This window comes from Apus apus, chromosome 2, assembly GCF_020740795.1.
Source record: "Apus apus isolate bApuApu2 chromosome 2, bApuApu2.pri.cur, whole genome shotgun sequence".
Taxonomy (NCBI): Eukaryota; Metazoa; Chordata; class Aves; order Apodiformes; family Apodidae; genus Apus; species Apus apus.
The window spans coordinates 85313316-85330049 of NC_067283.1; the positions used below are offsets into that span (position 1 = coordinate 85313316).

Below are 16734 nucleotides of genomic sequence, written 5' to 3' on the forward strand. Positions count from 1 at the left end.
AAGAACCTTTGCAGCTCTACATCTCCACCAGCAATTTTGCACTAGAAAGCTCACAGGCTAATGACAAAGACATAGGCAAGACTTGGCAAAAGGGAATGACACCTCACAGTCATCTATATACAGCTGGAGCAAAATGAGAGCTGTAACACTGACAGATTTTGTCTACAATCTGAGGGGAAGATTTACACTCTCAGGGGAGTTGATTTGTAAAGCAAACCAGTCACAGTGGGGTTTTAACTAATCAGCCTCTGGTAGGGTCAGAGAAGGGAGATCCCAGGTCATGGAGAGTTCCTTCATTAACCCTCAGCTGCTGGGACTGTGCTTAGATGAGACTAAGAAAGGGCTGCTCCACTTTGACTGTCTTCTGTCAAATGACTTCTTAGGACTATAATTACTCCAGAACCTGGCCCATATCCCAGCTGGCTCTAGGACTATGCATGTAAAAACTCTTAAGTCCATTACCAGTGAATCCACTTGCTGAAGGACAGCAAGAGTGGCTCTGAGGCCACCTCAAAAGGCCCCACCATGCTCCAGGAGGGACACTGCATCTTGCTTTGCTCGTTATTCCTTCTTTCCTCCCTAAGATTTGCTTGAGCATCAGAAAGATCCATCTAGGAAGCTTGAGCCATCAAGGCAGCTGGAAAAACCTGCTGTCTCCAGGAGGAAGAAAGCCAGGCTCGGTTGTTTTCCAGGAGGAGCAAGGGTTATCCTGGCAGATGAGCTGGTTGCTTGCCAGGAAGAGCAAGGGAAGCTAGGGAGGAAAACCTCAGCCTTCGCCTTAAAATGTGTGGTGTAAGACCCAGGGATGAAGTTGGGCTGGAAGTCAAGATCTGAAGACAAGAAAATATTTATTGATGCTTAAGCAGTATTCGCAGAGGAGAGAGGGGAACTGTGGACTCTCACTGGTTACGGAAGGAGAGCCAGGGAGGGGTGAGGCACAGGGAAGCAACACACCACGCTTTTTTTTTAGACATTGCTAATGCTTCTGCATGAGACTGGGGGCTCTGGGGACAACAGGGTTTCAGCTGACACAGAGCTGGGTGCATGTTCTGGAGATTTTCAAATGAGGCTTTAATAGGTCTGTCTTGCTTATCAGTGCCTCTAAGAGCTCAGGCTTCAGATAAGCACTGCAGAGGATACATATTTAAATAAATGTAGAGAGGACTCTTATTTTTTCATCCATCACTTGCAGGTTCCTTTTTAACCTCCTTTAGGAGGTATGACTGCTGCTTGTGTATGTGCATGACTGTGTAACATCTTCCCCATTCCATCTGGGTTGTGATTAATTTAGATATAAGGCATTCAATATAACTCATTCTACAGATTTATTTTAATTTCTAGATACGTCACGTACAAAGGGTTGTTCAGGAACATGTCTGTCAGCCTGTCTTCTTTCAGCAGCTTAGAGAAGAGAGAAAAAGCAGTAGGAAAGAATACGTGGTGTTTTTGTATAGTCATAATTCTTCACTTTGTCCTCTATGGACGTTTTTTTTCTTAAGCCTGCTAGTTTATCTTGCACCATGGACTTGAAAAAAACATATCATTAAAAGATTTTTATTTCTTTTTTTGCTTTTAGCAATAAAGACATAATTGGAGGGGGAAACAACTTATTCCTCTCATGAATAATCTTCAGCGTGGGCCAGTGACTGCTCTGTGGTCCGTGGTCTGTTGACCACTGTGGTCTGGCTGCACTGGCTGCGAGGAGACATGAAATTCTGAAAATCTCTGACCTCTTCCTCTGGCAGTGACACCATGAGCTTCATCCTCGCTGCCAAGGTCTGCTCTTGCCTCCAGCATCACAGCTGGAAATGTGGCTGCCTGCAAGATGATGGGAGCAAAGCACATCATGACACAGCTCAGCGCTGCGCCAGTGGGCTCCTAGACTAGTTTGATATGGTGGAAGGGACAAGCTACCTGTCCAAAACACCACAACTAGCCCAAGCTGGACCATTACTGAATGAGCTTACTTGGGTTAAAGTTGCCTTGGGGTTGCAGCTGGTAGTCCTCCACAGCCTAGTTATGTCCCCTTAAAGGTCCTCTATCTCTGATCTTCTCGCTGCTACCTGAAAGCTCCTACAAGGCACATCATAGAAGGAGAGCAGCTTTGGGCATTGTAGAAGATTTCACTAGCTAGGAAAAATTTACCATGGGTATAGCTAGGGGGCAAGGCACGACACCTGGCTAGTGCTGCCCATTCTACATGCTTTAATCATGCACTTCTGCAGCTATTCTGTGCCTAAGCTGTGACTGCTGAGAGGGGTCCCTGGTATTGTCCAAGTTATTGTGGTCCAAAGTAACATTTTCATCCATTTTTAATCTCATACAGGACCATGTGTGCTTTGGAAACCTTTTCTTTAAACTAGCCTTAAGAGTTCAGCTGTCTGGGCCTATTTGGATTTATAGGTGACTTTCTTTTTTTGGCCAAATGGTTATATAAAGATGACAGCAGAATGTATTATACTTTGCCTGCCAAATTTTTGTCTTACATTTTTTGGAAGCTGATTGTGATTGAGGTCCTGCTCCTGCTTGTGTTCAAGCTATTAAGAGTTGTAGCATTTACTTAGATAATGCCTGTGCCCAAAGCATTTATATGAACTCTTGCTGAGATCTTCTGGCAATAAAGACAACTTAGCACCTTTAATCAACAAAGTGCCTCACAAACATTACCCACACCACGTTTATAAGTCAGCAACCCCACATAAATACCTGCAATTTCACATCCAGGGAAGCTAGCATAGATGGGTTACATTAACTGCATTCTTCTTATAACAGTGATATGTTAGGAGGATCACAAATGCACAGCTGTTCAGATGCCTCCTTGCTCTCCACCAGGTTTCTTTTGAAACAGATGCGACAGGGGAGGCCAGCAGAGGGGATATCCTGTCCAAACAAAGGACCTGGAAACTGGGATATGCAAGAATGAAGTAACTTGCCCAGGGTCACAGAGGAAGTCTGTGAGGAGGCCAAAATGTAACTCAGGCTTGCTGGGTCTCAGGACCAACCTCTCTGCCAAAGAGGGAGTCATGCCCAGAAACTGCTCAGAAACCAGCAGGTTTTAGCTCCTAGCCACATAATGAGATTGTGATTTTTTTTTTTCCTTTCAGTGATTGTTCCAGTTACCCATAAACTGCCATATGCATTTTGGAAGTTGGGCTGCTATCGTTTCAGCAAAACACATCAAAATGCAGGAAAGGGCCAACAAAGGAGCCAAGGGCTGATTACTGTGGGACACTGTACCACAGGGAAGGTGCACCTCACTGTGGCCTGAAACCACTGATCTACAGCTCCCTTGTGAATCTCCAGCAAATCTTTAGCCTCTGTAGGTCACCTATTTCTTCTTCAACATGAACCAGTTACATTTGTTCTGCTGATAAAGACACTTTCTTTCTTTCTTTCTTTGACCACGTTGGCCACACAGACCTTGCAAAAATGAGATGAAATACCACACTGGGACCTAATGATTTAAATATGAGACTGCACATTTCATCTTGAAATTCAGATGATCTTATTAAAGTGTGGAGGGAAAGCAGACAGAAGTACAGCCTTTTGTGTTTGGTTGGGTACATGTATTATTTATGATGTAGAATGAATGATTATCTTGAATTTTGATATATGAGGCAAATGAAGAAATGTTACCTCTTTATACGCAATGCTACAGGAAAGTGGGTTTTTTCATGCCTCTGATGTGGGAAAAGCTGGATTACAGTACATTTCATGTTTAAGCTGGAGCTGAAAGGTAAATGGGCAAAGCTGATTTAACAATGAGGACCTACAATCATCTGTGGGGCAAATTATATTTAACAGTACAAGAGCACCAGAGCTACATTTTCCTAGTATTTGCTGATTAAAACTCCGTGTAACAGCAACACAGTTACTGGCAGAGCAGTGACCTTCACCCCTGCAACTTGGCCTCAAGGGCCAGAGAGCTTTGCAGCTGAATAATAGACTCCTGTCTGCAGAAGACTTCAGTCATAAAAATGAAGCTACTGCTCTGACTTTGTGATTTTCTCATAATGGCCATCAGGACAGCAGGTGAATTAATCTCTTTTTCACACTGCCAAAATGATCTCTAAATTATTAAAGGTAAAGCAAGGAAAACCATGCATTTGTACATAATAATAATACCGTAAGTAATCACAATGTCAGCAGTTTTAAAAAAATAATTTCCACCCTATTCTCCAAGTTACCTTTCTTAACACATAACTGGAGAAGCTGAGTGCATTTTTTAGTGCAACAAGAGGCTGTATGACAATGTCCTTCCCTTTCCTCCCCTCCCACAGTATTCCTGACAGCAGGAGCTCAACTGTTTCCCAACCACTGCTATGCACAGTTCACTCAGTTTCCTGTTACACACACTGACCCACAGTGTTGCCTATCTGCCTTGTATGTTTATGTAGAGCACATAAAAAAGGACAGAGCTCCCACACAGATAAGACTCGCACATACGTGCGCTAGTGACATGAGTTTAAATATAATTAGAGTTTGCAAGGCATTTTAAGGTGAAATGCTTTGCATAACTGCTGACACAACTTAACAGTTGTGTTTCTGCCTTTTCTTTGCTTAAAGCATACTGTCTGTAAGTGACGACAACTGGATAGGCTGTTCTCTCATAGGATAATGGCTTTCTGCTTCTACACTGTGCTGAGGTGAAATGAAGATTCCCATGGGTGAGCAAGGGAAGGATGCTCATTTCCAAAGCAAAGACACACTCAGTGACACCCTTCTGCTACCAAAGCTTTGCTCTTCTGTAAAATGAATTAAGGCAGACATTGTAAGAGTAATACCTGAAATAATCTCATTGACTTTCCGCATCTATTTGGCACAGTGAGGCACTGGTCACCATGAGGGCTTTTCTGAACAGAAGGTGTGCCACTGCAAAGGCTTGGCCACACACAAAATTGTAACTATACTCGTATAGTAAAAATTGTGTCATTTCCCTAGGGTAGTAACAGCTGTACCAGTATAAAGATGCTTATTTATGCTGAAATTTCTATTTCCATATAAGAAGGCGAATAAGCTGTACTGGTATAAAGCATCTTTGTGCCAGTACAACAGCATCCCCCAACTAGTGGTTATATTGGTTTATCTATTTCAGTAAAAAATATCACACCTCTAATGGAAACAAGCATACCAGTACAAAACCTGTAAGTGGACCAGACTTTAAAGACAGGCTCCTTTTTTCCCCCTTCAATACTATAAAAAACATCTAAATAAGTAAACTAGCTGAATTTTCTTGAGCTTGAACTATGTTTCAGTGCTCACACGGGTCAAATATTCAGCAGACCAACAGGCAGGGAGGCTTCCTGGCATGATGACAATGCTCACAGGGAATATTGTAGTTTAATCCTGCTTATTCTGGTTCTTTTCCCTTTTAAGCAGCAGTTAATACCCTGTGTGGAGATACGAGCATGGACGGGGGCTGACAGAGGAACTGTGCTCACAAGGGCTGGCTGAGCACTGTCCCGACACAACATCCCTTCTCCTGGACTCTGCTGCCTTTGCCCCACAGCACAGCTGGGGAAAGAAGGAGGGAGATGATGGCGCTGACAGTTGTACCCACACCCCACGGACAAAGGAGCTTCAGAAATCAGGCAGACCAAACCACAGAGCAGAAGCTGTTCCCTTACAAACAGAAAAAATGCAACCCTCATCATGCTGGAGAGCAGTCTCATGATTTTGCGGGTCTGACTCATGATTCTTCATCTCCAATAATTCTGCCTCACACACTGAAAAATAAAATCTGCTCCTAGGCACAGGTCAGGAAGAGCTGGGATGTACTTCTTATAAAACCAGATTTACACCTTCCATTTGATATTTCACTGGCAGACGCCAGTGGGGGACTTATTTGCTTCTTTGGAGAATAATGCTACCTGCTTTTGAGAGAAACCTTCATTGAAAATGAACCTACTAGTGCCACCTTGGTTATTGGTGACAATCAACTGTTTTGGGCATATGAGGAAAAATGTGCATTTTTCCCATTTTTGATGATAGTGGAAAACTTTCTTCTGGTGAAAGGAAAAGGTACATGAAGGGACCCAGTTGAAGTTAGTTTTGAAATCTCATTCACACTGCATCCTCAATAATGTAATATGAGAACACCAATCCAAGGAAAAGAAGAAATCCTCACCTTTTGTTCCTGGTTTTGGGAACATGCAGCATGTTATTACCCTGGGCTGGGGCTCTGTGCCGTCTGTTAGCGCCAGAAAAAACACCCTGGAAGTGAGGTGCTGCATCTCGCCAGAGACCACACAAACCTAAGAACAGCTCTTCTGATTCAATGGGGAAAAAATAAAGAGAAAGAAAAAGGGGGTGGGGAAAGCACAAGCTGTCCCCAAGCCCTTTTTTTGCTTGTGCAATTTTTGCACTCACCAAGTTTTGACTTGTTTTAGAAGCAGGATTAAAATCCCCTGTCTTTCCACTGTGAAAAGAAGGGCAAGTTGCGAGCTGGTGCTGATGTAAGGCTTTTCCTTGAGAACAGGACTTCTCCTGTGCTGGGTCACTTGTCAGGAATTTTATTAGCCTGAAATAGTCTACATTGCCTCCCAAGCACAGTATGTAACACAAGATCTACTTTTTCACAGATCGTGCCCAATGATTTAGAATGTGCAAATGATTTAAAACGGTCCGTGCTCCCTCCACCCGGAGCTGCCTGCCTGGGCTGCCATCCTGTGTGTATACAGGGGCTAATAGAAAGATCCTTGTTAAAGCGCTTGCTGCTGTTGAAGCAGCAGTATCAGGAACTTTTTCCTTTCAGGTCTTCCCTTGGGGATAGCAGGGAGTATAGCTACAGGTGGGCAGGAAGCTGCAACAGGGATATAAGCTTGTTAACAATCAGGGAACTTCTACCACCTAGAAAATCTGTTTTAAATTTAGTAGCTGTATCCTGGCTCTTGTATTATGTGTTGGAGATGTGTCTAGTTACAGACAGAAGTTCCTAGGAACATTATCTAGTAGTCCATACTTGATGTAATTGGGAGAATAAAAACACAAGGGTACGTTAAGGCGTCTGGCATGAAAGCCAGCTGAACAGCTGCTTTCCCTGCCTCTCTGAAGCTTGAACTATACCATGAGAGGTTGTTTCTTATTTCACTCATACTTACTGCATTTAGTATATAGGCCAGGAAGCTGCATGACTTGGAGAACCAGGCCAAAATATGACACAGGAGTCCCGAGTTCTGCCTCCGCCACTAAGATCTTGGGTGACCTCAGGCGAGTCACCTGACTGCTTCGCTCCCATCCTCCTCTTCTGACTCTTCTAGTTTGTAAAGGTCTTTGGGGCAGGGACAGTCACTCACGTTGTGTTTGCACAGCACCAAACACAGCAGCGCTCAGAAGCTCAATTAAGGCTTCTATTTACAAATAGAAGTAAATAGTAATACAAACAGGGGACATTCTGCCTGCTCAGCACACTGCTGCTGCAAAGGATTAACCCATTGCAGAAGTCCAATGTCTTCTTGACCGCTTTGATGCCAGGACAAGATGAATAAAACATGGTGCTCATTACTTTTGAAAAGCATTTGCATAAAATATATTGCTATATTTTACTACATTTTCCTGTTATGCAAGCCCACCTTTATGTGGTAAAATTTATTGCAGGCTAAGATTTATTGACTTATTTCAGCATGGAAATGACTATTAAGATTGACCTGTCAGCAGTTTTTAATTTAATTGCTCTTTGATCCTTCAGCCTTGAACATATTTGCATTTTCAACAAAGTATCTCTTGGCAACACTTGTAAAATATGGCAGAAGCAGTAGCTGAGATGCAGATTCCTAGGGAAACCTGTGAGTATCTCCTTTTCTGGATGTGTTCTGGTGTTGAATTACAGCAACTCTTCATTCTCAATTTATCCTTGCAAGGGTGCATTTGGGTGGCAATAACACCACTCTTCGTTTTTATTCCCTCATCTTTCAATCCCACTCTGAGAACAGAAGAAGTAGACTCTCAAAGGGACAATTTCCAACCTGAAACCAAAGTAAGATATGCCTAAATCTGTCCATATTCTGTGCTCCCCACCCACACAAGTGCACAGGCTTCATCTACAGGGTAGGGGGATGAAACGTGGCCGCTCTGCAAGGAAATGTGTCTTAGCTTGCTCCTAAATCAAAAGCCTGTGAGGATGGATGACACCATTACACAGCATCCTTCTCTGTGGTGAAAGCCAGCACTAATTGCTATATGCAACCTAGTGCAAAACTATTTGGAAAATAGGTAGGACGATCAGGACTACAAATGAGAATGAGGAAGGGGAATGGCCCTCTCCTGGAATGAAAGACCTGTTCTGATTCCCAGTTGGAACTTGGAAAAATTCTAATGACAGATGCATAGGATAAAACTAGCAAGCTTTAACTTGTATAACTGGGCTTAGAAGAACACTTTGTACAAACACTGGCCCCAGCAGCAGTAAAGCAGTAATTTTACATAACACAGAATTGTTGCTAAATTATTCACCAACACATAAAAATATAACTCTTCGCACTTCTGCAGCACTGGCGATCTGCAAATTGCCTCTGACAGTTCCTTCCATGAGCTGGAAAGTTTGGAACATTAGCAGTCAGGCTAATGAATGAGGGAACACGCGATGTGCAGGCAGCCAAACCACTGCTCTGTGCTCAGTGTCAGCTGGTTAGGGAAGGGAAGGCGCTGGGTACACCCACTGCCAAGGCTGACTGAAGAACCAAGGGCTGCATTTTATCAGCACAGAGTCTGCACTGCAGATAACTGAGTCTGGTCTTGGGCACGTTAACCAACCATGTAGTTGTATTAGCAGAAATACTTGCAGTCTCAGGATCTCTTTAGCCATGTGGAGAAGAATCTTGGTAGACAGTAAGTTAACCATGAGCCAGCAATTTGCCCTTGTGGCCAAAATGGCCAATGGTATCCTGCGATGCATTAGGAAGAGTGTGGCCAGAAGGCTGAGGGAGGTCATCCCCTCTCTCTATTCTGCCCTAGGGAGGCCACAAAAGGAATTTGTCCAATTCTGGGCTCCCCAGCACAAGAGAGACAGGGAACTACTGGAGAGAGTCCAGCTGAGGGCAAAAATGACTGGGGGGCTGGAGCATCTCTCACGAGAAAAGGCTGAGAGAGCTGGGACTACCTAGCCTGGATAGGAAAAGACTGAGAGGAGACCTTACATAAATATCTAAAGGGTGGGTGTAAGGAGAATGGAGCCAGAGGCTTTTCACTAGTGCCTGGTGACAGGACACGTGCCAATGGGCACAAGCAGGAACACAGGAAATTCGATCTGAATATGAAGAAAAACTTCTTTAGTATGAAGTTGACAAAGCACCGGAACAGGCTGCCCAGGGAGGTTGTGGAGTCTCCTTCTCTGGAGACACTAAAAACCTTCCTGGATGCAGCCCTGAGTCATGTGCTCTAGGGGATCCTGCTTTAGCGGGGGAGTTGGACTAGATGATTGCTAGAGGTGCCTTCCAACTCCCATAATTCTGTGATTTTGTCACTTCCAAGATCCAGATGTATCAGGGGTTTTTGTGGACTTACTGCTTAACAAGGTACCTCTTGTACATCACTTGCAACTACACATTTCTTTGGAAGGGAGGGCTGCAGTTCTTTGGGTTATAGCTGCTTCACTCCTAGGTTTGTCAGAGGGCAAACACACCCATTTCCATCTCTCTTTACGTCACTACCTCTGGCTGAAGAACGAAACTGTGCAGGCTACTGGCTCCCGGGATCCGGGTACTATAGTTGTGCTCATGCTGAACCACGAACCATTCTCCACCTTGACTGCTGTTCACCTGAAGAGCCTTTGCTCATTACCATAGTGGAAGCTCTTGGTTTGCCATCTCAAGTACTCGATGGGGCTCTGAGCAACCTGATCTAGTGGGAACTAGATAATCTTTAGGGTCCCTTCCAACCCCAACAATTCTAAAATTGTATGATTCTAAGTACCACATTTGGGTTTATTGCAAGGTTAAAAAAAAATAGGGACACAACCAATCAGTGGTACCACTCAAATCAGAACCCTCAAGTTGTGACCCACTTCTCCGTGCCAAGCACTACGAGGGACAGATCCCAGTGCTTCTGACAGAAACTCCTCTGTTGAATGCATGAAACCAGACAAAGGAAACCCATGCATATTTGCACTGTGTTTGCTTTGTTCCTATTGCAGTAAACACAGGTTACGATGTAGAAGACAATGATGTTCCACACTCTTGTTTTTTCAGTAACGTTTCCTTTTTCAACTCCTGAATTGCAAACTGGACAGTGGTGTCTGTGTGTGAATAATGTCCTCCTTCGCCTCATGTTCAGCTGCAACAACACTATGCTTTGTTCACTGGGAAACCTTTAGGGCTTCGAGCACAATGACGTCCTCAGAAAAAGAGACGGCATGTACATGTTTTGATCAGTCTATAGACAAAAAAGTAAAGAAGAGAAAAAAGCAAAATGAAAAGAAACTGGTTGAAGGCTGCATTATCTGGAACTGGTTTTGACACTGCTTCCACCAGTGACTGCACATGGCTGTTGTGACTGTATCAAAACTTAGTACCCTTCTGCAAGTTCCTATTTTACAGGACAAATAAAGCTACTGTTAAAAACAGCAGAGGATCCCATGGTAAAGGTGCTTTTTAAGCTATTCCTGACTTCCTGAAACGATGAAGGAGACTGTGTGTGTCTCTCTCTGTCCATGTGCTCCTGTACATGTAGAGTGAGAGATGGAAGGGAGCAGACAACAGAAGCAAGCTTGTTCTTAAATTCCTTAAATGTGAAAAATATGCAATATTTCTGTTAAGTAGTTCTAATTTATCTCTCTTTTTTGAAGAGTCTTAAATATTGCAACAAATCAGAAAAATGTTTTAATAAGAACAACAAAAAAATCCTCAAATTGGTAGGCAAACACAAGATTGTGACTTTTCTACATCATGCTGCATCATATAGGCTATTAGTACTTAATAAAATGTATTTCTTTACCAAATACTGAATATTATTAGCAACAATAACAAATAAGCAAAAAAAGTACCTTTTTGTTCGTAGAAAGGTTCATCCATCTTAGCATATTTTGATGAACAACCCTGGGAATTCAACTAGATGGAAACTTTCTCCAGCCAAATGAAGACATTATCAATGAATCAAACTCCACACCCTACTCAGCAGAAAAAAAGCAGAAAAGCAGATAGGAACAATGTTGTACCAAATCCAGGTGAACATTACTGAAAAATCAGGAATTTCATTTTTCTCATTTTCTCTTTAATGAAGGGAACTTTGCCATTGCAAAGGTAATTTTCCACAAGCAGGGAAATGCAAACATTATGGCAGCTATAGCTACAGCAGGAGTGTGGCATATTTTATCATATGTGCTCAACAGCAACAAATGGAGTAAGAATAGGAATAGTCTCATAAATCTTAACAAAGTCTCACAGGCAAAGCAATAGAGGGTTAGAGATGAGTAGAAAAACAATACACACAAGTAAATACTGTAAATATGTAAAAGTTGCTAATCAGCTTTTGCAGAGGACAACTATTTTTCATATTGCATCAACAAGGAACCAATTTACGAATATTTCATTCAGACAAACTGACTCCAGTCAAGATTTTTGCAGATTTTTGCATTCAAATGAAAGCATGTACTTAATGCCAAGCAGCACTGAACAACAGAACTACTTCTTTTTTTTCTGGAGAGGGGAAACATCACAAGCTATCTCGAGATGGCATTTGTCATTGTTTCATAAATGCATCTCTTGTCCCCTTCCTTTTTCCTACACACTTGATGAAGTGCCAATTTTTGGCTGTGGTAAATGTAGCATAAATTGTGCAAATCACTTCTGTGAGCTGGGGAAGTTGAATCCTGCCACGTTTGAAACTCTGTAGATAGATGCACATGTCAAAAGGTTTTTTGGTCCAATACTTTGCATGACCAGCATTAGCAGGCTCTCTGTACAAAAAAAAAGAATCTATAATAAAGTCCTGTAAGTCAACCAGCTCATGCAGACAACCAGTATTATTTGAAATTAAGTATCTAATCAGAGCAATTTACTGCTGGCTTTATGGCTGAGTGCTGCTCTGAGCTCAGTAAAAAAAATAGTTTATAAAAACATGCAAAAAAGGGTATGGGAGACATTTTATGAGACATGAGACTAGATTTCTCTAATTTTGATTATTTAAACATTGATTCCTGTGCAAGGAATAAAGATACCAAATCCAAATTCTTCAGTCAGTTGCCCTGGTGATACCATTTTTCACCTCATTTCAACATCTCACTCCAAAACACAACAGGAGCTGGGCACACATCAGTTCCAGCGCGGTTCCTCTGGCTGGACTGAGGTAAGAGCATGTGAGGAAAAATGAGGCTGAGAGATACACCGGGGGAAAAGGCAGCTCACTATGCTCCTTTCAGTCCTTCAGAAAAATAAACCAGTTGGCAGATTGCCCAGGTACAGGTGCCACAAAGGGACGTGTCAGGGACTAACCTAGGTGGCACGCATACCTCTAGACACAGGTGCTGCGTCTGCACTAGCAAACACTGTGGACCAATAGGAGCAGATACATAAATTAAAATGCTTGGTGCTGAGGAGAAAGTGTCTTTACCAGACACATTTCAGGGCTTTTCTTTTAACTTAGGATGAGCTCCAGTCTGGTTCCATGGACTGAATGCCAGTTTGTGCTGGAGTGTGATTCCTGAATAAATTTAATTCAGCAAGAACCCAGTTCCTTAGTCCTAAAAGATGAGATGATGGGGTGAAGAGCTTACAAAGCACCTGCCTGACATGCACTAAAACACTGACACTTGTTTACTTCCCAGATGAAGACTGCTAAGAACATTCATATAAATTATTGTATGGAAGGTCATTCCTATAACTAGACTTTATTAAGAACAGGTTTACATTACTTCCTCCTGAAGGCTCTGCCAAGGCACATGGAAACTGAGGATGGGGTTAGTGGCAGCCAACATGGCTTCACTGAGGGCAAAGCACGGCTGAAAAATTTGGTGGCCTTCTATGATGGGATCACAGTGTTGGTGGACAAGGGCAGAGCAATTGATGTCATCTCCTTGGACTCGTGCAAAGCATCTGACACTGTCCCATGTGACATCTTGGTCCCTAGATTGAAAAAAAATGGACTTGATGCATGGGCCACTCATTGGATAAGGAATTGGCTGGATGGTCACACTCAAAGAGTGTGTCCTCAATGTCCAAACGGAGACCAGTGACGAGTAGCATTCCTCAAGGGTTGGTACTGGGACTGGTGCTGCTGGCAAGATGGCCAGTGGCATTGAGTGAACCCACAGCAAGTTTGCTGATGATACCAAATTGTGTGGTGAGGCTGACACGCTGGAAGGAAGGGATGCCATCCAGAGGGACCTTGACAGGCTGCAGAGGTGGGCCCATGCCAACCTCAGGAAGTTCAGTAAGGCTAAGGGCACAGTCGTGCACTTGGGTAGGGGCAATCCCAAGCACAATTACAGGTCGGGTGGAGAATGGATTGAAAACAGCCCTGAGGACGACTTGGGCATGTTGGTTGATAAGAAGCTCAACATGAGCCAGCAAGCTGCGCTCGCAGCACAGAAAGTCAACTGTATCCTGGGCTGCATAAAAAGAAGCAAGGCCAGCAGGGCGAGGGAGGTGATTCCGCCCCTCTTCTGTGCTCTGGTGAGACAACACCTGGAGTACTGTGTTCACGTCTGGAGCCCCAAGACAAGAAGGACATGGAGCTGCTAGAGCGAGTCCAGAGAATGCCACAAAGAGGACCAGAGGGCTGGAGCACCTCTCCCATGAAAACAGACTGAGAGAGTAAGGGTTGTTCAGCCTGGATAGGAGAAGGCTCCAGGGGGATGTTCTAGTGGCCTTCCAGTACTTGAAGGGGCCAAAAGGAAAGCTGGGGAGGGACTTTTTATAAGGGCTTGTAGTGACAGGAGAAGGGATAACTGATTAAAATTGAATGGGGAAGATTTAGATTAGACACTAGGAGGAAATTCTCTACTATGAGGGCAGTGAGACACTGGAGCAGGCTGTCCAGAGGAGTTGTGGATGCCTCCTTCCTGGAAGTGTTCAAGGCCAGGCTGGATGGGGCTTTAAGCAACCTGGTTTAGTGGGAGGTGTCCCTACTCATGCAGGGGTCTTGGAACTAGATGATCTTTAAGGTCCTTTCCAAACTAAACCATTCTATGTGATAAAAAGTTCAGTTCATTTATGGTTAAATTAAACTGCTACTGGGAATTCAAGAGCACCTGGATGATAATGTAACACCATACACATTTCCATCAACAAGAGAAGGGAATATACACCCACATACTTCTTACTGTAGGCAGATGAACCCCCTCTCAATTTTTAGCTTGAGCTGTGACTGAGCCAGAAGGATTTTTTGTAACTTTTTTGCTATCACAGCGAAGGTGACATTTCATTTTACAGTTGTTCTTAATCGTACAGATTTTTACCCATGGCATTTTGTTATTCAGGAGTTTATCCATTAATAACTCCTTTGTAAACTTCAGTTCCATGCAGTGTCAGCACGCAGACCCAGAACCTTTGCATTGCAAAACCTGGAGGACCTTACTATGTCAGAATCCAATTCTGGATCCCTTACATTGAAATTACCCACACAACTTTTTACCCTAAAGAGGCATTAGTAAGGAGGGGATACAGAGCTAGGGCCTTCAGGCAATACTAAGAACAAGAAGATGACCTGAATGCTTTGAATTCTGTTCTACTGCACCTAACCAAGCAAACTATTCACTGCTGGTGGGACTATCTACAACATTCAAGCTTATGAGCGACTGAATCCCTTCCTGAGATAGCATTTTAAAAATGTTAACATATCTGATATAAGGCATACTGGGAAGACCTTTAAGGCAAAAGAAGGCTTATTTATCCTAGGGCGTGACAGAGCACCTTAATTCTGAATATATTCCTAACGAGGAAATGCACCATCATCAGTAATGGTGCATTATCAGTAACATATTATAAATATGTACAGAACTCTGACATCTTGATTCTATCTGGTGATTCCGACCATGTTCCCAGATCATTAGTTGTGAGCCTTTTAGTGGATTGAGACATTTTATATTAGACCTAAGATATCAAACACAGCATACTGTTTGCTTCAATCCATCTCTAGTTCTGATTTCTTTCTGTAAATGGAAAATATTTAGCTAAAAGAGGCTTTCAAGTCATGTCAGGTTTTGATTTTGTTTTTATTTGTGGCACTAACAGACATCAATATTTTACAATATATAATATATAGTCACATTAAATGCAAATGACTAAATATTCTCCTGTTTTCAACATCACATAGCTATACAGTTTAAATTTCAGCTCAAAAAAAAAAAAAAGAAGAATCTGCAACCACTCTGGTCTGTGATTATAAAAATGCAAATGTACAAACTTCCTCTTCTTCATTTTCATTACAATGCAGGAAATGTGAAAAAGCATTTTCATTTGTTCAAGTTAATCAATTTAAGGAGATATTTTCAAAATATGTACAACAACTACCAAAGTAGTTAATATTTGAAAAAGATGCTTCTATAAATACTTGTGAGACAACATACAAGAGCCATACGAATTGGAAACGAAGGGCCAACTTATGCATGACCCAAACAAGAGACAACCAAAGTGCTGTTTAATGATATAAACCAGCTTCACTTAATTTTGCAGTGCAGGACTGAACTGTAAATTTTGGATCTCTATGCAGTACTCTGAATCCTATTTATAACCTTCACAGACTGTTTCAAAGAGAGATCCTTTAAGGTGTCTCAATATTTTTAGAGTGCCACGAATGTTACTAGGGTTCAGTATATTTCTGTGTATTAGCATTCTATACATCATATCCCAAAAGTAACTTTTCAACAGATACTGTCTCACATTCATTATTGATTGCCTTTCTCAGAGCTCTACTAGAGATAGGAACCCCAGCATACAATTAAAGTCCTTCATAATGTACCATAACTTTTTTCTTGTGATTTTTTAAAATACATCTTTACTCTTGTTTTCATCCTAATCACCTACAGCCCTTTTCCAAATCAAACCAGAAGCAAGTAATTAGTTTGAAATAGTCACATATATTTAACAAATTGAAATTAGTATTACTTTTCAGATAGCTAGCAAAGTCTTTAATTTTGCCCATAAACACTATTAAGTATTAACACAGGACTGCAGTGTTTATATTCTTATTAACCTGCCAACAAGAACAGTTTATTGGCAACCTTAAATATTCAGAGGTAAAACACAATTCCTTGGCACAGAAGCTTTACAGCAGAGCAACATATTTTCCCCTTAGAACCATTATGCAGGAACACAGAAAATTAACTGCAACTTATTTTGGCTTGTAGACAAAGAATAAACTAAACTTCTTGATGTTTTTTGCCACTTCAGACCTTCAATGATGATTATGGGCGCATACAGGGTTAGATTCTCCAATTACCTGTTCTTTAGACATGATTCAAACAAGCAGAGGGACCTATAACAAAGAAAAGCACATGATCATTCAAGATATTTTTAAACCTCCAACTGCTGACCTTGTGAACCAACCATTCTACTGTGGGGCTGTTTTCAAGCTTGGTCTCTTCATCAGCTCCTTGAGACTACTTAAAGCTTATCTGCTTTTTTTTCTAGCTGTATCAGTTATTCTAACGAAAGGTGTTAACCTTCCCTAAAAACCCCACACCTCATACATCCTTAGGTGTTATGGTTGCAACCACATGATTACTAGAACTTAGGTGAAATGCTTTTATACAAACTTCCTTAATTTTGTGGAATGAACAGAAACCCAGGCTGTGAATACACA

General features: G+C 42.2%; 1 protein-coding gene across 7 annotated transcripts in view; it reads right to left on the reverse strand.

Moving 5' to 3' along the window:
- Positions 1-15126: 15126 nt before the first annotated feature.
- Positions 15127-16734, reverse strand: part of COBL (cordon-bleu WH2 repeat protein) — a 164078-nt gene continuing 162470 nt past the window's right edge. For all 7 annotated transcript variants that reach the window (XM_051609927.1, XM_051609926.1, XM_051609931.1 and 4 more), the window contains one exon: positions 15127-16407. In XM_051609927.1, coding sequence (XP_051465887.1) covers positions 16390-16407 — 18 coding nt within the window. In that variant the 3' untranslated portion in view covers positions 15127-16389. The remainder of the gene's footprint in view (positions 16408-16734) is intronic.